Here is an 18,671-nt window from a genome sequence, read left to right as displayed (position 1 = left end):
ACATTTTGAGCTTCTATATGTAATAGTTGTGTGAAGTGAGCAATTCAATGGTCATTTGTTTTGAAATGACGTGAGAATAAACACAAAGACAAAAAAGACACCTTAGAGTGTCTTACAACCCCAAAATTATGTACGAAATATAAATTCATAAACCCCAAATAATTTTCCAAATGATGCCAAGTACAAGAAATAAAAAACGAGTGCAACTTCAAACTCACAATTTTTTTTTCAAAAATGGCAAAATTTGTAGAAAATATATGATCATAGCAACACAGGTTTGAAAAAGGGCCTATATTCGGCACTCTGGAGGCCACTTCTATCTCCCACGCACTTGAGAAATTGGCACCTTTATATCACCACATCTAATGCAGGAGCGACTGTTGAGAAGGGGTGGTATGCCAAAGAACGAATAGACAAAGTGGTGACGGGTGGGCCACACCACCGTCAATCCCTCACAAGCCAGGATCGTCGTCTCCTCGTGTATAAAATATTCAACCAAGATAGTTTCAGATCATGGGGAGTGTCGATGACGAATAATGGTAATATGGCCCAGATCAATGTGCAGATAAAAACTTGCCAAGGATGTGATAAATGTACCTGTCAAGGCAGTGGAAACTTTAGTTAATATGCAACAGAGCTGCCAACTAAAGGCAGTGCAAACATGCACCTACCAAGGCAATTATACGTCATTCAACATGCAACAAAGATGCCAACTAAAGGCAGTGCGGGCCGATCCAACAACTATAAAATAAATATACCACCTAGCCAATGAATGTGAAACTATGAGAAAGTTGGATCTTCTTGTCAACGTTACTAAGGGGATTCAAATCTACGGTCCTACTTTGATATCATGCTGATGTATCCATCCAAGATCTACAATCTGGAAAACCAAATAACCTTCACATAACAAGAGAGGAGAAACATGAAAAGGTTCTATTCCATAATATCAAATACAATATGAAAATAAGACATGTTACAATGTACAAAACACCTTGATAAATAGGAAAATGTGTGATGAGTTATGAGAAACTATACTGGAACAAATATTAAATGCCAAGTGATAAAAAGTAAATAATGAGACTTTTTGATTCCATTATAAGGAACTTTAAAAATGCCACCTAAGACTTAAGTAAACTTAAGTCATGTGAATGGGTTCTTACAAATAACTAGTTAGGAACAAACCACATTCTTGCCAACAATGTATGACCATGAATAAATGTATTTAGATAGATTATTAACCAATCTTCTATTTGTGATGCATAATATAATCTAACTATAGAAATTAGAGATTTGTGGTTTGTAGGCGTAGGAAACCTACACAAAGAAGAATTCTTAAATCTCAAAACTAATTTCATGGATGCATTTATATATAGTGTCGTGTTTTCAATGCAGTATTTTTTGAATATCTACGGGAACATCCTCTCAAGCTTGTTAGAGATCAAAGGACAAAAGAGGTTTATGCATGCATCTTGTTTGTTGGCCTTTCTAACCCTTAATTTGAGCATAAGTTTCCTCCCCATGCTTAGAAACATTTATTTCCAAGTTTGGATATTATGATAGGTGTCTTAGAGTTGAGGTTGTTATAGAAAATAATCCTAACAAATCCACCCTTGATGTAAGTACAAAGAATATTGATATCTAATCAAATTTTATTTGATACATTGTAGAGGATAGGAGGGTGATGCCAGAGAAAGTTGACACTTTGTAGAATGTTGCAAGCACATGATAAAGCTAATGAACATAAAGAAATTCAAATGGTGGAACGAGTTTTTTTTCCTTAAAAATCTTTGCAAGTAGTTGACAGTATTGGCATTTCCCTTTTCTCTTGCAAGTGTATATGAAAAGGGGGAAAGTGTTGGGATATATGTGTTAGAGACCTTCCAATTTCAATGTTCAAAATAATTTATTTGATATTGTGTTTAGTTATTGTTTGTGAGCACTAATTTCATGAGTGATGTGTAAGAATATCTATAGAGAATCTATGATAAAGATAGTGGTGAAAGAGAATATATGACACATAAGAGTATATGTAAGGGAGTTACATAGCTTGGATAAGTAGAAAATAACATGAAGAATTCATTTATTTTACCTCATATGTATCTAAGGTTTATTTGTATTACATTTTTGAAAATCATCTTTTCTAATTTCTATATTTTGTTATGAGAATATATGACACATAAGAGTATATGTAAGGGAGTTACATAGCTTGGATAAGTAGAAAATAACATGAAGAATTCATTTATTTTACCTCATATGTATCTAAGGTTTATTTGTATTACATTTTTGAAAATCATCTCTTCTAATTTATATATTTTGTTATGTAGTTAATTTTTAAAAAATTCCATATTGAAAATAATTAGATTGGATTTATATAATTTTATTTTATATCATATTAATTTAAAATTTTAAACTCAATAATCCATTAAATTTTCTTTATTTAAGTTCAATAAAGATTTCTTAATATATTTCAAAATTATGTATACTTTTAACACATATCTTACATAATTCTAACTTAATAATAATTTAACACGTCTCTCTTTTTCTCTCTCTCTATAAAATTTTCAAGTTTAGAATAACATAATATATCTCTTTGAAAAATATAACTCATGTCAATAGGTCTTTGGTCTATTGGTGAAGTTGAATGACTCTTATTGAGCCTATTAAAAAATAATTCTTACTGATTGTAAGGCCCTATTTTTAAAATAAATATATTTCATAAAAATATAACATTATAATTCAAATTTTATATTTTTTACATAACACTTTTGAAAATTCAAACTTATTAATTCATGAAGTTTTTATGTATTTTCTCGCATCAATTTCTTTTGAAAATTCTAAATCTTTAATCACATTTCTTTGAAAATTCTAATTCTTGACAATTAAGTTTCAATCGTTTTCTTCCATACCTAAACACATTTACTATTAAATTTGCTATGTTTCTCTGAAACTGCTACGTCTTTTCCCCAACAACTACATCTCTCTTTGAAAATTCAAGTCAAAAACACAATATTTCTTTCTGAATTTGAATTTTCTTTGCATAAAAGCTTTTTCAAAATTCAAGTCAAGAACACTTTATTTCCGCGTTTGCTTTGAATAAGAGCTCCTTGATAATTCAAGTCAATTAAGGCTGTAAACTTCCACGTTTACTTTGAAAATATAGCTCTTCCTAAGTCCTTACTAAGCCTATGTTTCATGTAAGTAATTTAAATGACTTTGAATGAAGTTTTACCACAGCAACAATAATAACTTTATTATCAATTTATAGGAAGAAGATAAGTACAAGGATAATTAATATTTATAGAATTTTGATATTATTATTATTTTTTTAGATATTAAAATAATAAATTTATTTTAAAATCATTAATTGTTTAATAGATATAAGTTGTATATTATCTTTAAGATTTTGAAATTTACTATTTTAAAATTATTTTTGAAACTCTTGAAATTAATTTAAGGTAAGAAGATACTAATTTGATCAATTAGACAAAAAGAAAAAAAAGAAAGAAAAACTTAATTTCAAGGTGGGTTTTGAATGTATAGAATTATGTTTTAGTGTATGTTTATTAAAAGAATTATAATTACAAGGATGCATTTAAATAGCGAAGGGTGAAATTCAAATGCATAGGAGTGGGTGTAATTGAATATAAAATCATGATGCATAAGGAGTGTGGAATGAGTCAAACTTAGCACAAAAATGTGTCATTTATAAATATGTAATTTTGTAGTAAGACATTCCATCAAAATGATTCAAAAAACTAAATGGGAATTGGTATGAGTATGCAAATTTTAGTTTTATATTTTGTCCCTACTTTGAGGTGCATGTGATTCTACATGAACATGTCTTATATATACGGATTCTCTTCCCTAACATGAAAAGTAAACAATTATACAAAAAAGAATAAATGAAATCCAAATAGAAAAATAGAAAAATCTTGAATTATTTGTGTTTTCTTTCCCTTGTCATGAGAATGCCATTATAACTTGCAAAACTAGAGAAAATATATGAAATTAGTAGTTTCCAACACACAAGTAAAATATACAACTACAAATTAGCTCAACTATAAACAAAATGAGAAGTGAAGTGAGAGAGGAAGAGGGGGTTTCAGTGTTTAGGAACTCTACCTATTTACAAAGTGATTATAATACTCAATGTTATGATATGGTGTGGTTTCCATAAGAAATTGTAAATGTAGTCTAATCAATGAAAGCAATGTAATCAATTCAATGGAAATTTGATCAATGAAATAATCTAATATAAAAATTAAAATAATTTGATTTTCTTAATGATAGTAATGTGGTAGAAGTTCATGTATATATGAGTGCATGAGCTTTACAAAAATCTATTTGAGTATGGTGACGTGTTTACATGTAGAAACATGTTGAGTTGTCTAAATTCTCAATACAAGAGTGCTAGTAATAATATATACACCTTAAAAATTTTGCGTCCATTAAACGCAAGGATTTTAAGGAGACGAAAAATGATGTATGATAAAGTAGTAGGGTATTGGAATCATAGACAAGCATGTGGGAATATAGCATGAAGATCCTATAACATCCAAATCAATGGAAAAAGTAACATCATGTGATGTAAATGTATGATAGGTGTAAAAACAATCATAAAAGTTCACATCAATTATGTATCACATGTGTGATAACTGAATATAATTTAATCATGTAAGATTAATAAGCATGTAAATAATGTCACCTATGACACTATGCAATAAGAAAATAACATATATAAAAAGACAAGAATGTAAATTTGATGCAAAATCATAAATTTGATGCAAAATCATAAATGAGGGTCTAGTGAAAGATTGTTCAGGCATTCTTTTTAAAAACATACTAGTTTATGTATTAAATTTGTATTTTCCTTTGTATTTTTTATTATTTACAAATAGCATGTCTATTAACATTTGATTAACTATGGGTTCTTTAGGTTTTGGAACATGTTTATGTAACCTTTTTAAAATTATTCCTAATACATCCCAATGTATATTTTTATTCATATATGATATCATTCGTCTCATAAAGAAAATATTTTGATGTTTTTACTAATGTACCACATGTAAAATAATTATTGTTTGATATTGCTTATATTGAGGTTTTAACATTAATTTAATGTCTTCCATTAAAATTTTTAGTGCATTAATTAAAAAAAAGAAAGAAATATCCTTACATTGTTCTATCCATGGTCTACTATGTAGTGCACCAAATAGAGCTAAAGAACGTATTACATGAAATAAATATTTAGGATCAACTCTAAAATATAGAATGATGCATCCCAATGTATTGATCAACATTCCATAATTCATCTTCAAATAAACTTGAGAATATGCATACTCTTGATATCAAATGTGGCTATTGGATAAAAATTCTATAGTACAAATGTTATATTGGTGTAGTTTTAAGTTTGAGAGCTTTAATAAGTAGCAAAATAAAAATTCAACAATCATTAAAAGTAGGTTTCCTTAATATTTGACAAATTTTTACAATAGGAGTACATGGAATCTCATTATATTATACTTTAAAATAGATGTAGGAGTTCTTATACACCTTGGCATTCAACCTTACAAACATTTATTGGTGTTCACGCAACAAATTTTTTCTACCACTACAATTTTTACTAAGTTTTGACTCCCAATCTTGTAGAGGAAGTAATACTATTGGTTGTCATGGTAAGGCACCCAAGAAGTTGAGTCCATATTCAGGGGGAGTTTTAGAATTAGAAAAAAGCAAAAAATAATGACAAAAATGGGTACTCATTATGCTTTAGGATCACAAGGCTAAAATCAAAATGAGTCTCATTTTCATTTTGATGCTAAAGGAAACAAGTACCCATTATTTACAAAATAAGCATACTTTCCTAAGTAATGTGTATCCATTATTTATGAAACAAGTACATGTTACTTAAAAAAATGAGTACCCATTTTGTAAATAATGAGTTCCCATTTCTTAGAACTATTTATTTGAAAAAGATCTATGATTTCAAATTTTTTACTTTAAGGCAATAGAACAACGATGGGTACCTGATTTCCTACCATCCTAACACCCTGCCACCTCCTCTTGCTAACATTGCCTCTATTGAAGTACTCATCCAAGATATTCAATCTACAATACCAAATAATCTCCACAAGAAAAGTGAGAAGCAATAATAAAACATGATATTCCATCAATGTCAAGAATAAAATATGATACAAGAGGCCTTGGTTATAAAGGCAAGGTGAGAGGAAGGATTAGACAAGATGTTGACATGTGTCATAACCCTCTGTAATGAGGCAACAAAGATGTTGAGCTTGGTAACTATAAGTACTTGTCACGTGATAAGATAAGATCATGTACAATCTATGTTATGTTATGGTTTAAATTAGTATAAAATTAGGTAGCAATTAAATGATTTAGAAAATTTTCTACTAAAGTGACTTTTGAAATATTCAAAAAATGTTAATATTTTAGGGGAAGAACATTAGATGCTATGTTATATTTTTGTGACAAAAAGAGGACCATTTTGTGTTCTCCCCTATTGAACATCTTTATTTGCACCAAATATTTAAAATACTAGTTTAGAAAGTAGATTTGAAGCCCCTACAACTCTTGTTCTTGTTGAAAATTTAAAAGATTTATGCAACTATCTTTGATTCTCATCTAAGATAATTTTTTATTGATACTAGAAAAAAGTGGCTACTTAAGACCCCCTTTGGTCCCTCAATTTCATGCACATGCACTAAAATAAATTCCTCTTGCATCTAGTTTTAAGGTCAAGATGCAATCTTAACTTTTGAATCCTAGTATTTGGATAAATATTTTTGAGCATAATAACAAAGTCTAGGATTACTAAATTAGGAAAATATTCAATTTGATGTACATGATCTTCATAAATTTAATGTATTCTCTTCATTAATTTAAAAATGTCTTAATTATATTTTGGTTGTAATCCAAGAATAACATTGATCTATATGTCAAGCCATGTATCCGTCATAATGTTTCTCATGTGTTATCAGTAACATACCTCATGGTTAGCTTGTAAACTTCAATTGCCTACTAATTGAACTCCATCAAACCTATTGTGATAAAATATATTATTATCTTATGTTTGAGCATATATAGACTTGTTGGAGTGGTTAGTATATCATTTAATTATATTTTACATCTCCCAACATACGAGGCTTGAAACTCAAAATTTTTGTAATCTTGATCATATTATTTATTGATATGGAAAATTCAGATTTCATTCATACCCAAAAGTGGTAAATACCTATTTTATATTTTTATTTTCAAAAATAAGTATTTGATTGTCGAAGTGGATGATGTTTAATAAGGATCCAATATTTAAGGCTATATTTATTCTACTATGTTTCCATAAGGTTTTTAAGATAAAGTTTGGAGTTCTAGACCCAAATTATCCAACATCTATTCATTATACAAGTTTTAAGCCTAGGGATTCCTATAATTATGTGTCACCTGTAGAGGGTGTCATGCCTAGGTATTATATATAATATTTTTAGCTAATTGTATATAACAAACTATATTTTATGTTTGATATATTTCTAAACTTGGTTTTACCCATTACGCTTTTGTTTAACAATAATGTCAAGTCTACCTATAAATTATTTGACATTTGTCTACATATTTGTCTACCTATTGTTGTTGATGGATTCACTATTCCATGTACCAAAATAGAATGAACATTCAAAATAGTCATGAGAGATCACATAATATGTGATGATTTATGTTGTGGGTTGGGGACAATGTACATATTTTTTGGGTGTACAATGACCTTGCATTTGCTTGGTGAATTTTTGTAGAACTAGCAATCCATGGAGCTTAAGTTCAAATATAAAGGAAAAATGATGGCACTTATATGGATTTATAATAAAATATTATTAGTGGTCACAACTAAAATAACAAATAGAACTTGTCATAAAGAAAAAGTTGCTTGGAAGCAAGTTGTGTGCTATTTCCTACAAATCCATCCTTAATTATAACAATCATGTCATAATTGTCCCACCCCCACCACTGGTTTGTTGAAATTAATTTTTGACAACTCTTCTAAAGGTAACCGAGGTTGTGCAGGTGGGGTGGGGTCATATGCGACCCTAGGGGTAACTTGGTCCTAGACTTTGTGGCTAACCTAGGGATGCAAACCTCAAGTATTGTGGAGGTTGAAGCTATTTATTATGACTTAGTTATTGAAAGAGATAGAGGGTATAGATGAATCATTATTGAAGGTGATTCAAAAAACACTATTTTAATGCTCAAAAGGGAAGCCACACCTGATTGGAAATATGAACACATCATTGTCATGTGTTGGACCTCACCCTCGGAATGGGCCACATTAGACTCGGTCATATGAGAAGAGAAGGAAATAATGTTTAGGCCAGCTTTTCTGGGCCTATTTTCCAATCATTGTATAATATGGACGAATCTTCACAATATCCCTGATGTGGTTTGTGTTGCTATCCTTTCTAAAATAAGGCCTCATGATGAAGTATAATATATATATAGAATGCCTTTTTATTTCTTTCCATTGCCGCCCTTTTTGCCAGTCATTTAATTTTTAGGTGGCATATATTTAATTCTAATTTTAGTTGCATTTTCCCTGATCCTAACCCATGTAGTTTGTCTCACACTGTTAGTATTCAAATTCTCCCTCTAGTTTAGCTATGGGAGGTGACCACATTCAAGCTGAGCCAGATAGTTGTGATCATTTAAAAAATGATGCTAAGCTATGGTCGAAAGTGGTTAAGGGTAATCTTGCAAGCTATCTAGAAGGAATTCAAGGATTTGATTTAGATCTCTTTGAAAAATTTGCCAAGTTATGGGAGAAGGGTGAGGTGAAAATTGGGGGGAGTGGCCTTTATTGTTTCTCCAAATACTATTGTTGCTATTACTGGGTTATCTTTGGAAGGAGTGACTTTTCCTAAAAAGCTGAAGGGGTCTTACAAAGATGAGTTCAAGAGATTCTTCAAGCGAGGAGAATCCTGGGTCTCGAGACTATAGAGTGGGTATAATAGAGAATACCTTCTCGGGGTTTAGAAGGATGTTGTGCTAATGCTGATGAAGTACTTCATGTTGGATGACAAATTCAAAATATTCCATACTTAGCTCTTTCCCATGCTGAATCATCTAGGTATGGTATCAAAATTTCCCTTTATGGGTTTGTTCATCTTTATCACAATCGGTTGCTAGAGATAAATCCAAGAATTCCCTCTCCCTCCACCAAGGATTAATCCTAAGGCACTAAAATTTTTTACTTGGCTTTGGCCTCATCTAGTAGGACCCCTTTGATTTTCCCTACCCCCCTGCTAGATTCTAAATTGGTTGTGGAGGGTTTTGGTGCCCCCATTTCAAAATTGGACCCCAATTTTGTGAGAGTTGAGAAACACAACACCACAGGAGCCCAAATGATCTCTGCAAGCTGAAAAATCTGTTACAAGGAGAAGCAAGGAAGCAAAATAACAGATAAAACAAATACATAGAAAATATGCTAAAAAAGATGAGAGCTCAATATTCACAAAATGTATAATGTGATAATCCTTACAATACAATGAAAAGAATAAACCTCTAATAGGTCAAGAAACCCTAAAAAGGAAAACCTAGGCTTGCACATAATAATTAATAAAAGAATTAATTATAATGCACCTAAAGTTAGCTTAAGTGTAAAAGAGATAAAGGGAACTTAAATAATTAAACAAATATTGTTTAATTAATCAAGTAAATACCCGAATACTCTAATAAATTTGACTTTTTATCCAAGACTAAATTGGTCCCTACTCGGTTCATCCTTATTCGAGGGGTGAAAACAGAAAAATACTCATTCCCCACTTTCTAAGGTTGTTGAGCTAGTGGATTTGGAAGAGGAAGTGGTTTCAAAGGAGTCTGATTCCTCCTCAGCCTCGAAGTCAAACTGGTCTCCCACTGCTTCTAAGGAGGCTTTCCCCTTCTTTGCTCACTTTAGGATCCTCCTCACTATCCATGGTGTTTTTGCCCCCAATTCTAACTACTTTGGATGTGAAAGTGTCTAAGTTGGTAAAGTAGGTTGAACATAAAGATGTTGTCATTCATTGGCTCCTCTCTCAATTTAGTGTGGCCAAGAAGAAGATAAATAGGCTTGAAGTGGTGGTTTAGGCTAAGTTTTGGGGCAACAAATGGGCAATGGAGTACAAGGATGAAAAGGTTTGGAAGGCTGCCAATGATATGACAGAGAAATTGGATAAGTGGGAGAAGGTTAAGGTGATGCTCAAAGACCTTAATGAAAAAATTTCTTAAAGGGTTGAGAGGAATACTATGACTGAGTTGAAGGAGAATCGGGAGATCTTAAAGAGAAAGGTCGAGGAAATGTTCGCTTTGAGCTAGGAGATGTCATTAAAGAATTTGGCCTCAAGTTGCATGCCATACAAGAGGAGATAGAACAAAGAAAGGCTAAGAGGAAGAGACACATGGAGTCTCCTTTTGCACTGATGGACTCCCTAACCTCTGTTGTCAAGGCTACCCTAGATTTGGGCACACCATCCTCTACAAAAGATTCGAACAAAAAGATTTCTTTTTCTAATAAGGTTAAAGTGTTGTGTAATGAATGGCAGGATGATAATGCCCCCATTCAATAAACCATTCCTTCATGTCTTTGGCAGGTGATTGGATGTTGTTTGTTTTTTGGCTCTATCTTTTGTTGTCTTGTACTAGTTGTTTGTTGGGTTCTACCATACTTTGGTGTTTTGTGTTTTTTGGTTGGGTGTGCACTCCTCATGCACCTGAGGTAGTTAATTTTAGCGATTATGTAAAGGTTTAGACCTATCTCGCTCTAATTAATTAGAATAATCATGTCATATTTAATGATTTTCCTCCAACATTACGATTTGAAAGAGTGCTCAAACACATCATGAAGTTGGATTTGAGGTCTAAGATGGTGATGCGCACTTGTTAGTTATATCCAAGAATGTAAAACGAAAGAGATCGAGAAGATCGTAAAGGAGCTCTTGAAAATGAGTAAGATTTTCTTTATAAACTTAAGTTGGTATTTTTTCAAATTTTGTATGTTCTCAAATTGCACTATTAATTACAAATTATAGTACATGAAGTGTTTATATATTTTCTCATATATATAACACACACATACACACATGTACATACATATTTATGTTTTTATATAGACACTACCCGGTCACCCCTCCCTCTCATTCTCTCCCTCTTTGTGTGTACATGTAAATGTATCAATTGGACATTTCATTAAATTTCTATATTTTCTTTGCATGTTTTACATATTTATTAAAAAATCAACAATATTTTATGTATCCACACATTCATATATATATATATATACACTTTTTCTTCACTTATTATTTTCTTAAAATTAACTAAATAATATATACATTTCTTATATTTATATTCATATATCTAAAACATTTATTTGAAAATCCACAGAATTTTTTTATATTTCTGCAAATTTTCTTAAATTCTAACTCTAAAATTCATTAAATTTTATTATTATTATTTTAAAAACTCTATGACATTCTTTAAAAGCTAGTGTATCTTTGTAATATCTTTCTAAGAGTCTCGTGACATTTCAACTTCATATGATAGAGAAATATCAAATATCTTTACTTTTCTTTAAAATATAATTTCTTGTTGGGACATTTTAACTAAACATTTTATGAAATTTCTGTGTCTTTTCTCACATCTTATTTCTTTGAAAATTCGTCATTAGTATATTCAACTTGAATGTGCTTTCCTCGGTATAAGCACATTTAGTCGACAACTCTAATAATTACACACGTCTTTGAAAATTCAAGTCAATAAGAATGTAAATTTCCGTGTTTGCTTCGTAAACCACCTGTTTGAAAGTCCCTACAATGTCCATGTCTCCGCGTGGGCAGATTGCGATATCTTATCTCTTGTGGACAATGTCTACACATGTAATTTTCTCTTCATATTGTCTTCATGACCAGGAACTTACATTGGGAAGGAAGTCTATCCTGCAAAGAAATTTAAAGGAACCCTCCCTATCTTCAGAACAACCAACTCATTTTCCTGCATCTTTGTTCATCCCCTGCTTGCGAGTTTCTCACAATGAGCAGCATCATGTCCAACGCCACGCTCGCAACATTGCTCTTCTTTTTGCTATCTACTACTGCAAGTGATGAAAATACAAGAAAGCCATATATCGTCCATATGATGAAATCCATGAAACCGAGCATTTCAGTTTGCATGAGCACTGGTATCATTCAATTCTCACTGAGGCAACTTCTGCCGCCTCCACTACAGATCCGAGTGTCTTCTTATATAACTATGATGTACTCCTCCATGGCTTTGCGGCCAGGCTGACCAGTGCGGAGGCTGCAGCTTTGGAGAGCGTGGATGGTTGTCTGGCTGTGATTCCATCATCTCTCAAGAAGCTTCATACCACTCATTCACCTCAGTTTCTGGGCCTCACCGATGGCGGAGGACTGTGGTCGCAGCATTTGAATCGTGGAGAAGATGTGATAGTGGGCGTGGTGGACACGGGAATATGGCCTGAGAGTGAAAGCTTCCATGACAAGGGTCTGGGGCCTGTTCCCTCCAGATGGAAGGGCGAATGTGAAAATGGAGAGCAATTCGATTCCTCCATGTGCAATAGAAAACTCATCGGAGCTCGATTTAATTTTTCTGTGGGCTACAAATCGCATGTAGGCGAGGATTTCATATCAGCAAGAGACAACAACGGCCACGGCACACATACTGCTTCTACAGCTGTGGGATCTTCTGTAAAGGGAGCGAGCTTCAATGGCTTTGGTAATGGAACGGCCATGGGGATGGCACCTGCGGCTAGACTTGCAGTGTATAAAGCCTGCTGGGGGGGACCGGAACCCAACTGCGATGACAGCGACGTAGCCGCTGCTATGGAAAAAGCCATCCTAGACGGCGTCGACATTCTTTCTTTGTCAGTTGGCAGTGAGATTGAGAATCCATTCTACATGGATCATGACGCGCTGGCAGGATTCGGTGCCATAGAGAAGGGTGTATTTGTTTCCGCCTCTGCTGGTAACGAAGGGCCTTCCCCAGCTTCTCTTTCAAACAGTGCACCGTGGATGACTGCCGTGGGTGCAAGCAGTATGGACAGAGAGTTTCTCTCTCTTGTGAAGCTGGGCAATGGCGAGGCATTCAAAGGGTCGTCGCTTTACAGAGGACCTGGGATTCAAAATCTGCCTCTGGTCTACGATTATTGCAGCAACCTTGGTGTCGACCCACACCTCTTCAAAGGTAAAGTTGTGATGTGCAATTACCATGCTAATTCGACGGAAACGGCAAGGCTTCTGAAGGATGCGGGAGCAGCAGGAATGATATTTGTTAATCATGAATTGTTGGGTGCTATGGATGAGCCTGTCGACCAGCCGTATTTACCGGCTACCACCGTGAGTTTTTCGACGGGCGAAAAGATTAAAACCTACGTTAACAGCACGGCGGTGCCTACGGCCACCATCAATCCCACGGGGTTGACAGTGGTGGGTAAAGCAATCGCTCCCATTGTGGGCAGTTTTTCTTCCCGGGGTCCTAGCGCCTTCTATCCAGACGTACTTAAGCCGGATCTGGTTGCGCCAGGTGTCAACATATTGGCTGCGTGGAAGGAGGGCGGCTTCCAGATAGACTCTGGGACGTCAATGGCGTGTCCCCACGTCAGCGGCATCGCAGCGATCATACGAGCCTCCCATCCGACGTGGAGTCCTGCGGCAATCAGATCGGCTCTGATGACTACGGCCTCCACGCTGGACAACAGAAAGCAGCCCATCAGAGATGCGCCAACCTTGCGAGCCGCGGACCCGTTTGCAATGGGTGCAGGTCACGTAAATCCAAGGGCAGCGCTGGAGCCGGGTCTGGTGTACGATTTGGGGTCTCAAGACTACATCAACTATCTGTGTGGTGGCTTCTACAACTACACCAAAAAGCAAATTGCTCTCCTGAGCCACAAGTGGCCTGCCTGCCCCAAGTCGGAATCAGGTGCAGATCTTAACTATCCATCTTTCTCTGTCATATTAAAGTATGGAGAGCGTGTTCAGGTGAAGAGGAGGACGGTGACCAACGTGGGCGGTGACAATGCCGTATACAAAGTGCGGGTGAAGAGCAGTCCAAACGTAAAAGTAAGTGTGGAGCCAGAGACATTGGTGTTCAAGAAACGAAGCGACCAGGCAAGCTTTAATGTGACTTTCGAAAGTCAAGTGGAAGGGAGTGAGGAATTCGAGGTCGGAGAGATAATGTGGAAATGCATCCAAGGCGGAATTCACATCGTTCGTAGCCCGATTACTGTTCTCTGGATTCCGGTTTGAAGTGGAGGAGTTCTATAAATATGTAATAGCTACAGTACTAATGTACTGGTAACGTATAAATAAGGTCCAATTGATATGATGAAGCTACTGATCAGAGTAAAAATAGTGCATGTACTTATGTAAATACAATATGTGGGGTATTCGGTGTATGCTGTTGAACCGTTCTTGTTCTGCAAGGGGCATTCTTTTCAGTGCTCCTCGTCTTAAACAAATGAGACGGGATTAAATATTATGATAACTAGAATTATAGATGAACGCATTGTATTGAGGACTGTTTTTCTTAACTACCTACTCAAGAAGATTATTGTTTGTGTTTTTATCATTTATGGAAATTATTTATTGAAATTGAATTTTTTAATAAATAATTACATCTCTATTAAAATTTTATTTATAAATATAATGTAGTAGGGATATTATATTAATCTTATTTATTTAAATTTATTTCTATTTTGATGGAAATATTTATGTCATGTTTTTTCGTTTTTATTTATCTTTATCATACTTGTTTTCATATATTAATTATCTATTTATTTATCTTTATCATACTAGCCAATATTTAGTATGGTTGTGGTTTATTCTCCAATAAACCTATTAGCCTATTGAGTTAGTAATTGTATTATTGGTGTCTTTAAATGCCACAAACAATAAATGTATATCTTTAGAAAGTGAAGGAGAGTAAATTTTTAAGTGCACATATTCTCAACTCCTTCTCACAATATAGATCAATTTTATGTGTTAGATTAGGCTCACTATAAATGAGATCAGTCTTGCAAGAGGATTGGTATCCATCCATATGCTTTTTATATTAGCTTAGATTCCGAGACATACATTGGATTAAGAGATATAATTTTTTTGGTAGAGGGAAGGTGATTTAGATCAATACCAACATTTATCTATCACTAGCCCTAAAACTAGGTACACCTATCATTTTATGTAAGGTATCCTGTCGAAAAGATTAAAATAGATAACATAACCCAAAATAATAATTGAATTGAAGTAAATATCATTTAAAATAAATTTAACCTATATTATTTAAACTTAGCACAATTCATTCTTTTATAGAATAAAATTATTTAATTACTTAATAAATATGTCATCATATTTATATTGATTATATAACCATTATTCCTTCATGTGTACCTTTTACTCCACTAATTTAATTCTTATAATTTCTTACCTCTTGATACATTACTCTCATGACTATATTCTTTTTGACAAATAGTTCTTGTGATGTACTTAAGCACAATGATACTTTACCTTTAAATATTTTTCTATCACATGATTATTGCATGCATCCAAAACATATAGGAGTATTTTGATGCAATATTTAGTTGTTCCTACCTGCAAGAAACTATAGCGGAGGCTCTGTGTTTATCTAGTGATTAAACATTTCCCTTGCAGCCAATCACAAGCTAGTTTCAACTATTGCTAATATATATTGTGAAGATTTGAGACTCGAAAATGCTCACAAATTAACTAAGCAAGAAGTTGGTGGCTTGCTATTGGCCTCTACAGAATGTTAGAGACAAAAATGCGAGTTTTTATACAAGAGAATGCACAAGATAAAATGTCTTTGTCAGCAATTGTAGGCATTATTAATATGTCTAACACGTAAGAACAATAGATTAAAGCAATGTTTTCTTCAAGTGTAGAGTATGCCCATTTGGATTGAGATGAACAGTTGGCGATTGAAATTTTTGCATGCAAAGTGAGAGGTGGCAATGCTCTATAGATGGAAAAAGTGCCTTTATCATCTAATATTTTTCAAGCTTGTCTTCATATCCCGCGACTCAGTTTAGCAACCATGAAAACTCTTTCTATTTCTTTAGCTACAGTAGAACCATGAGCAAATAAGCAAATATATTTTAAATGGTGTATCAATCCATTTGAATAATTATGATGGGGAGGCACTGGTGTAGAGAACATCCTGTGAGGATTGATTCATTAATGCACCAGCAATGAATTTATCTTTCCTATTGTAGGTTGGAATCTGTATCTAGTTATCCTCTTGTATTAGTGGGATTTTCGCTCCTTTACATTGAAAATGCATGGCAAATGCACACGAGCTCAAGGAAAGAGACACTTGAATTATTTGCCAAACTACCATAGCCCAAGGAGCACCCTTAAATGGTGATTAAATAAAAATTTAACAACCAATCATTCTTAAGGTTTGTGTAATGTTTCCCATTACTTATTTTAATTAGATAAACTGCACAATTTTTAGGGTAAATATTGTGTGAATGTTTTTTTATCTATTTGTTTCTTTTGGTCTCTCTTTGGTTTTAAGAAAATGAAAAAAAAATACTAAAATAGTTGAATCTGTTTTCTTAGTAGTTTCCTAGTATTACTTCATAATCATATCTTGCAAATACTATGGAGTTTTGATGGGTGCATTCTTATTCTTTTGCTAAACCCTACCCTAGATGGTTCCTTTAATATTGTAGAAATAAAAACTTACATTGGCGCCCCTACCAGTGTGCAGCACCACATTCATCTTGATCATTTCAGATGGACTGTAGGTAGGAAGAGTGAAACTACTAGCAAAATCCTTGATTTCAAGAAATAAGTTTTTTAGGCTAGTGATAATTAGTAGTCTACATTTGTTGCACAACTTTATTTAGATCTTAAAAATCATTTCAAAATTCACGGATTGTAAAAAAGCACTTCAAATTTCCTTTTGTGTTATCTTTATACATTGAAAGCATCCATAGCATTACTCTTCTGAATATGCAACTAGTTTGTGCAATTCACATAGAGGTGTTTATCATTGTAGTTCTGTTTTTATTTATTCTTATAAATTTTAATATTTCTGTATTTTTATCATTGTTGATCCTAAAGATTAGGAAGATGTATTGGCTTTCCTATTTTTAAAAAATACATGCTTTTTTGTCTGTATATTTAATTCTTTTATAATATTTTCATATATCTTTCATGCAAAACATTGAGGATTGGATTGCTTTTATTTTGAAGATTAATGCAGATTATTGTTTTGGTGTTGTCTAGCATGTAGACGGTCAAGATACTCTATGATCTTAGGAACCTTTCTTCTTATCTTGCTGTCTTGAATGGTCATACGGGTATGATAAAGGTGATATGGTTTTGATCAGATTGAGGATTTATGGCCATGGCTGCATCAACACATAAATATCTTTATCCGAACAATGATGAAGCCAATATTTTGTGATGTTGATGTGCTTGAGATAATATTGCTCAACTATTATCATGTAAGATCAAAGACATTTTGAAATAAAAAAAAATTGTTTGCAACATTATTGCATTTGATCATGCAACATTGAAGTAGTAGTGATATTTTGATATTTTCTTCTCTTCTAGATAAAATGATAAAGACCAGAGTGAGCTTGATCTGCTTAGCACTTTGAAAAAAGTTCTGGTTTTTGAGGAAGTTTCTAAACCATATTTTTGCATATGAGAACAAATACTGATAGGATAACTTGCCCCATGTTTTTAGGCTCTTAGCGCTTCTAGGTAACTTGAGATTTTACAATTGTAATTAGGGTGAAAGAAAGGTGTTCTACGGGCTATTGGCATCATATATAAATATATAAAAGCTTCATACTACCAATATATGAATTATTGGTGAATAATATTATTTTTAAATTTTTAGTTAATCCCCTACTCCATCGCCTTCTGTCAATGAAGATATCTATAGAGGTGGGCCTACAGAGAATCAATAGCAATAATAAATATATGTCGATTTAAATTTTTTTTTGAGCAACATTGCCACTTTATTTTTGGTATCTGTGCTACTCAACAAGTTATATATGTCAATATTTCATTTCACATTTTATTTGTATCAAATGAGAATCATGTCGTATATTTTTTTCTTCTGCAATTTGCTTCTTCTTTTATTACATATTCAGATTTCAATGACACACTACCAAAAAATATTTATTTTCACAATTTAATACTTTTCAATGTAAGTAAATACCACACTTTTCTTTGAAATTTGATTGTGAACGTTGTTCAAGTCAGAATCCTATAGTGGTGGAAATACATTTAAGATACTTTTTTATTTTGCCTTTTTCATAGCAAAAGAGTTTACAGATGAACTCAAGCAAATCAAATGTTAATTATTTTTGGTATCAAAAAATTAATTAAGTTCAACAAATACAGGTATAACAAGCTCTGAGCTTCTATGAGTGACCTCATCAACAGGCTAAGTTTTTCTTATAAGTCTTTTGAACAAAACAAAACAAATTCATGATTATTCTCACACAAGAAGTTGAGTTATTCTTAAAAGTCATTTTTCAACAAAATGGAAACACATGACTGTTCTTGCACTCCTTGGTAGGAACTTTGCTGCACTGCAGCTCTTGTTTTATCTAATGAAATACATATCATTCTAGAATTTATTCA

At 33.1% G+C, this 18,671-nt stretch overlaps 1 protein-coding gene across 1 annotated transcript; it reads left to right on the top strand.

The window, feature by feature from the left end:
- The first annotated feature begins 11,944 nt into the window (after positions 1-11,944).
- LOC131037980 (subtilisin-like protease SBT1.7) lies at positions 11,945-14,589 on the top strand. Its single transcript, XM_057970249.2, has one exon. The coding sequence runs from the start codon at positions 12,600-12,602 to the stop codon at positions 14,292-14,294; it is 1,695 nt and encodes a 564-aa protein (XP_057826232.2). The 5' UTR covers positions 11,945-12,599; the 3' UTR covers positions 14,295-14,589.
- The last annotated feature ends 4,082 nt before the right edge of the window (positions 14,590-18,671 follow it).

The sequence above is a fragment of the Cryptomeria japonica genome, chromosome 7 (genome assembly GCF_030272615.1).
Source record: "Cryptomeria japonica chromosome 7, Sugi_1.0, whole genome shotgun sequence".
Classification (NCBI taxonomy): Eukaryota; Viridiplantae; Streptophyta; class Pinopsida; order Cupressales; family Cupressaceae; genus Cryptomeria; species Cryptomeria japonica.
The sequence above is the reverse complement of the archived record's forward strand: the minus strand, read 5'-3'. Positions and strand labels throughout refer to the sequence as shown.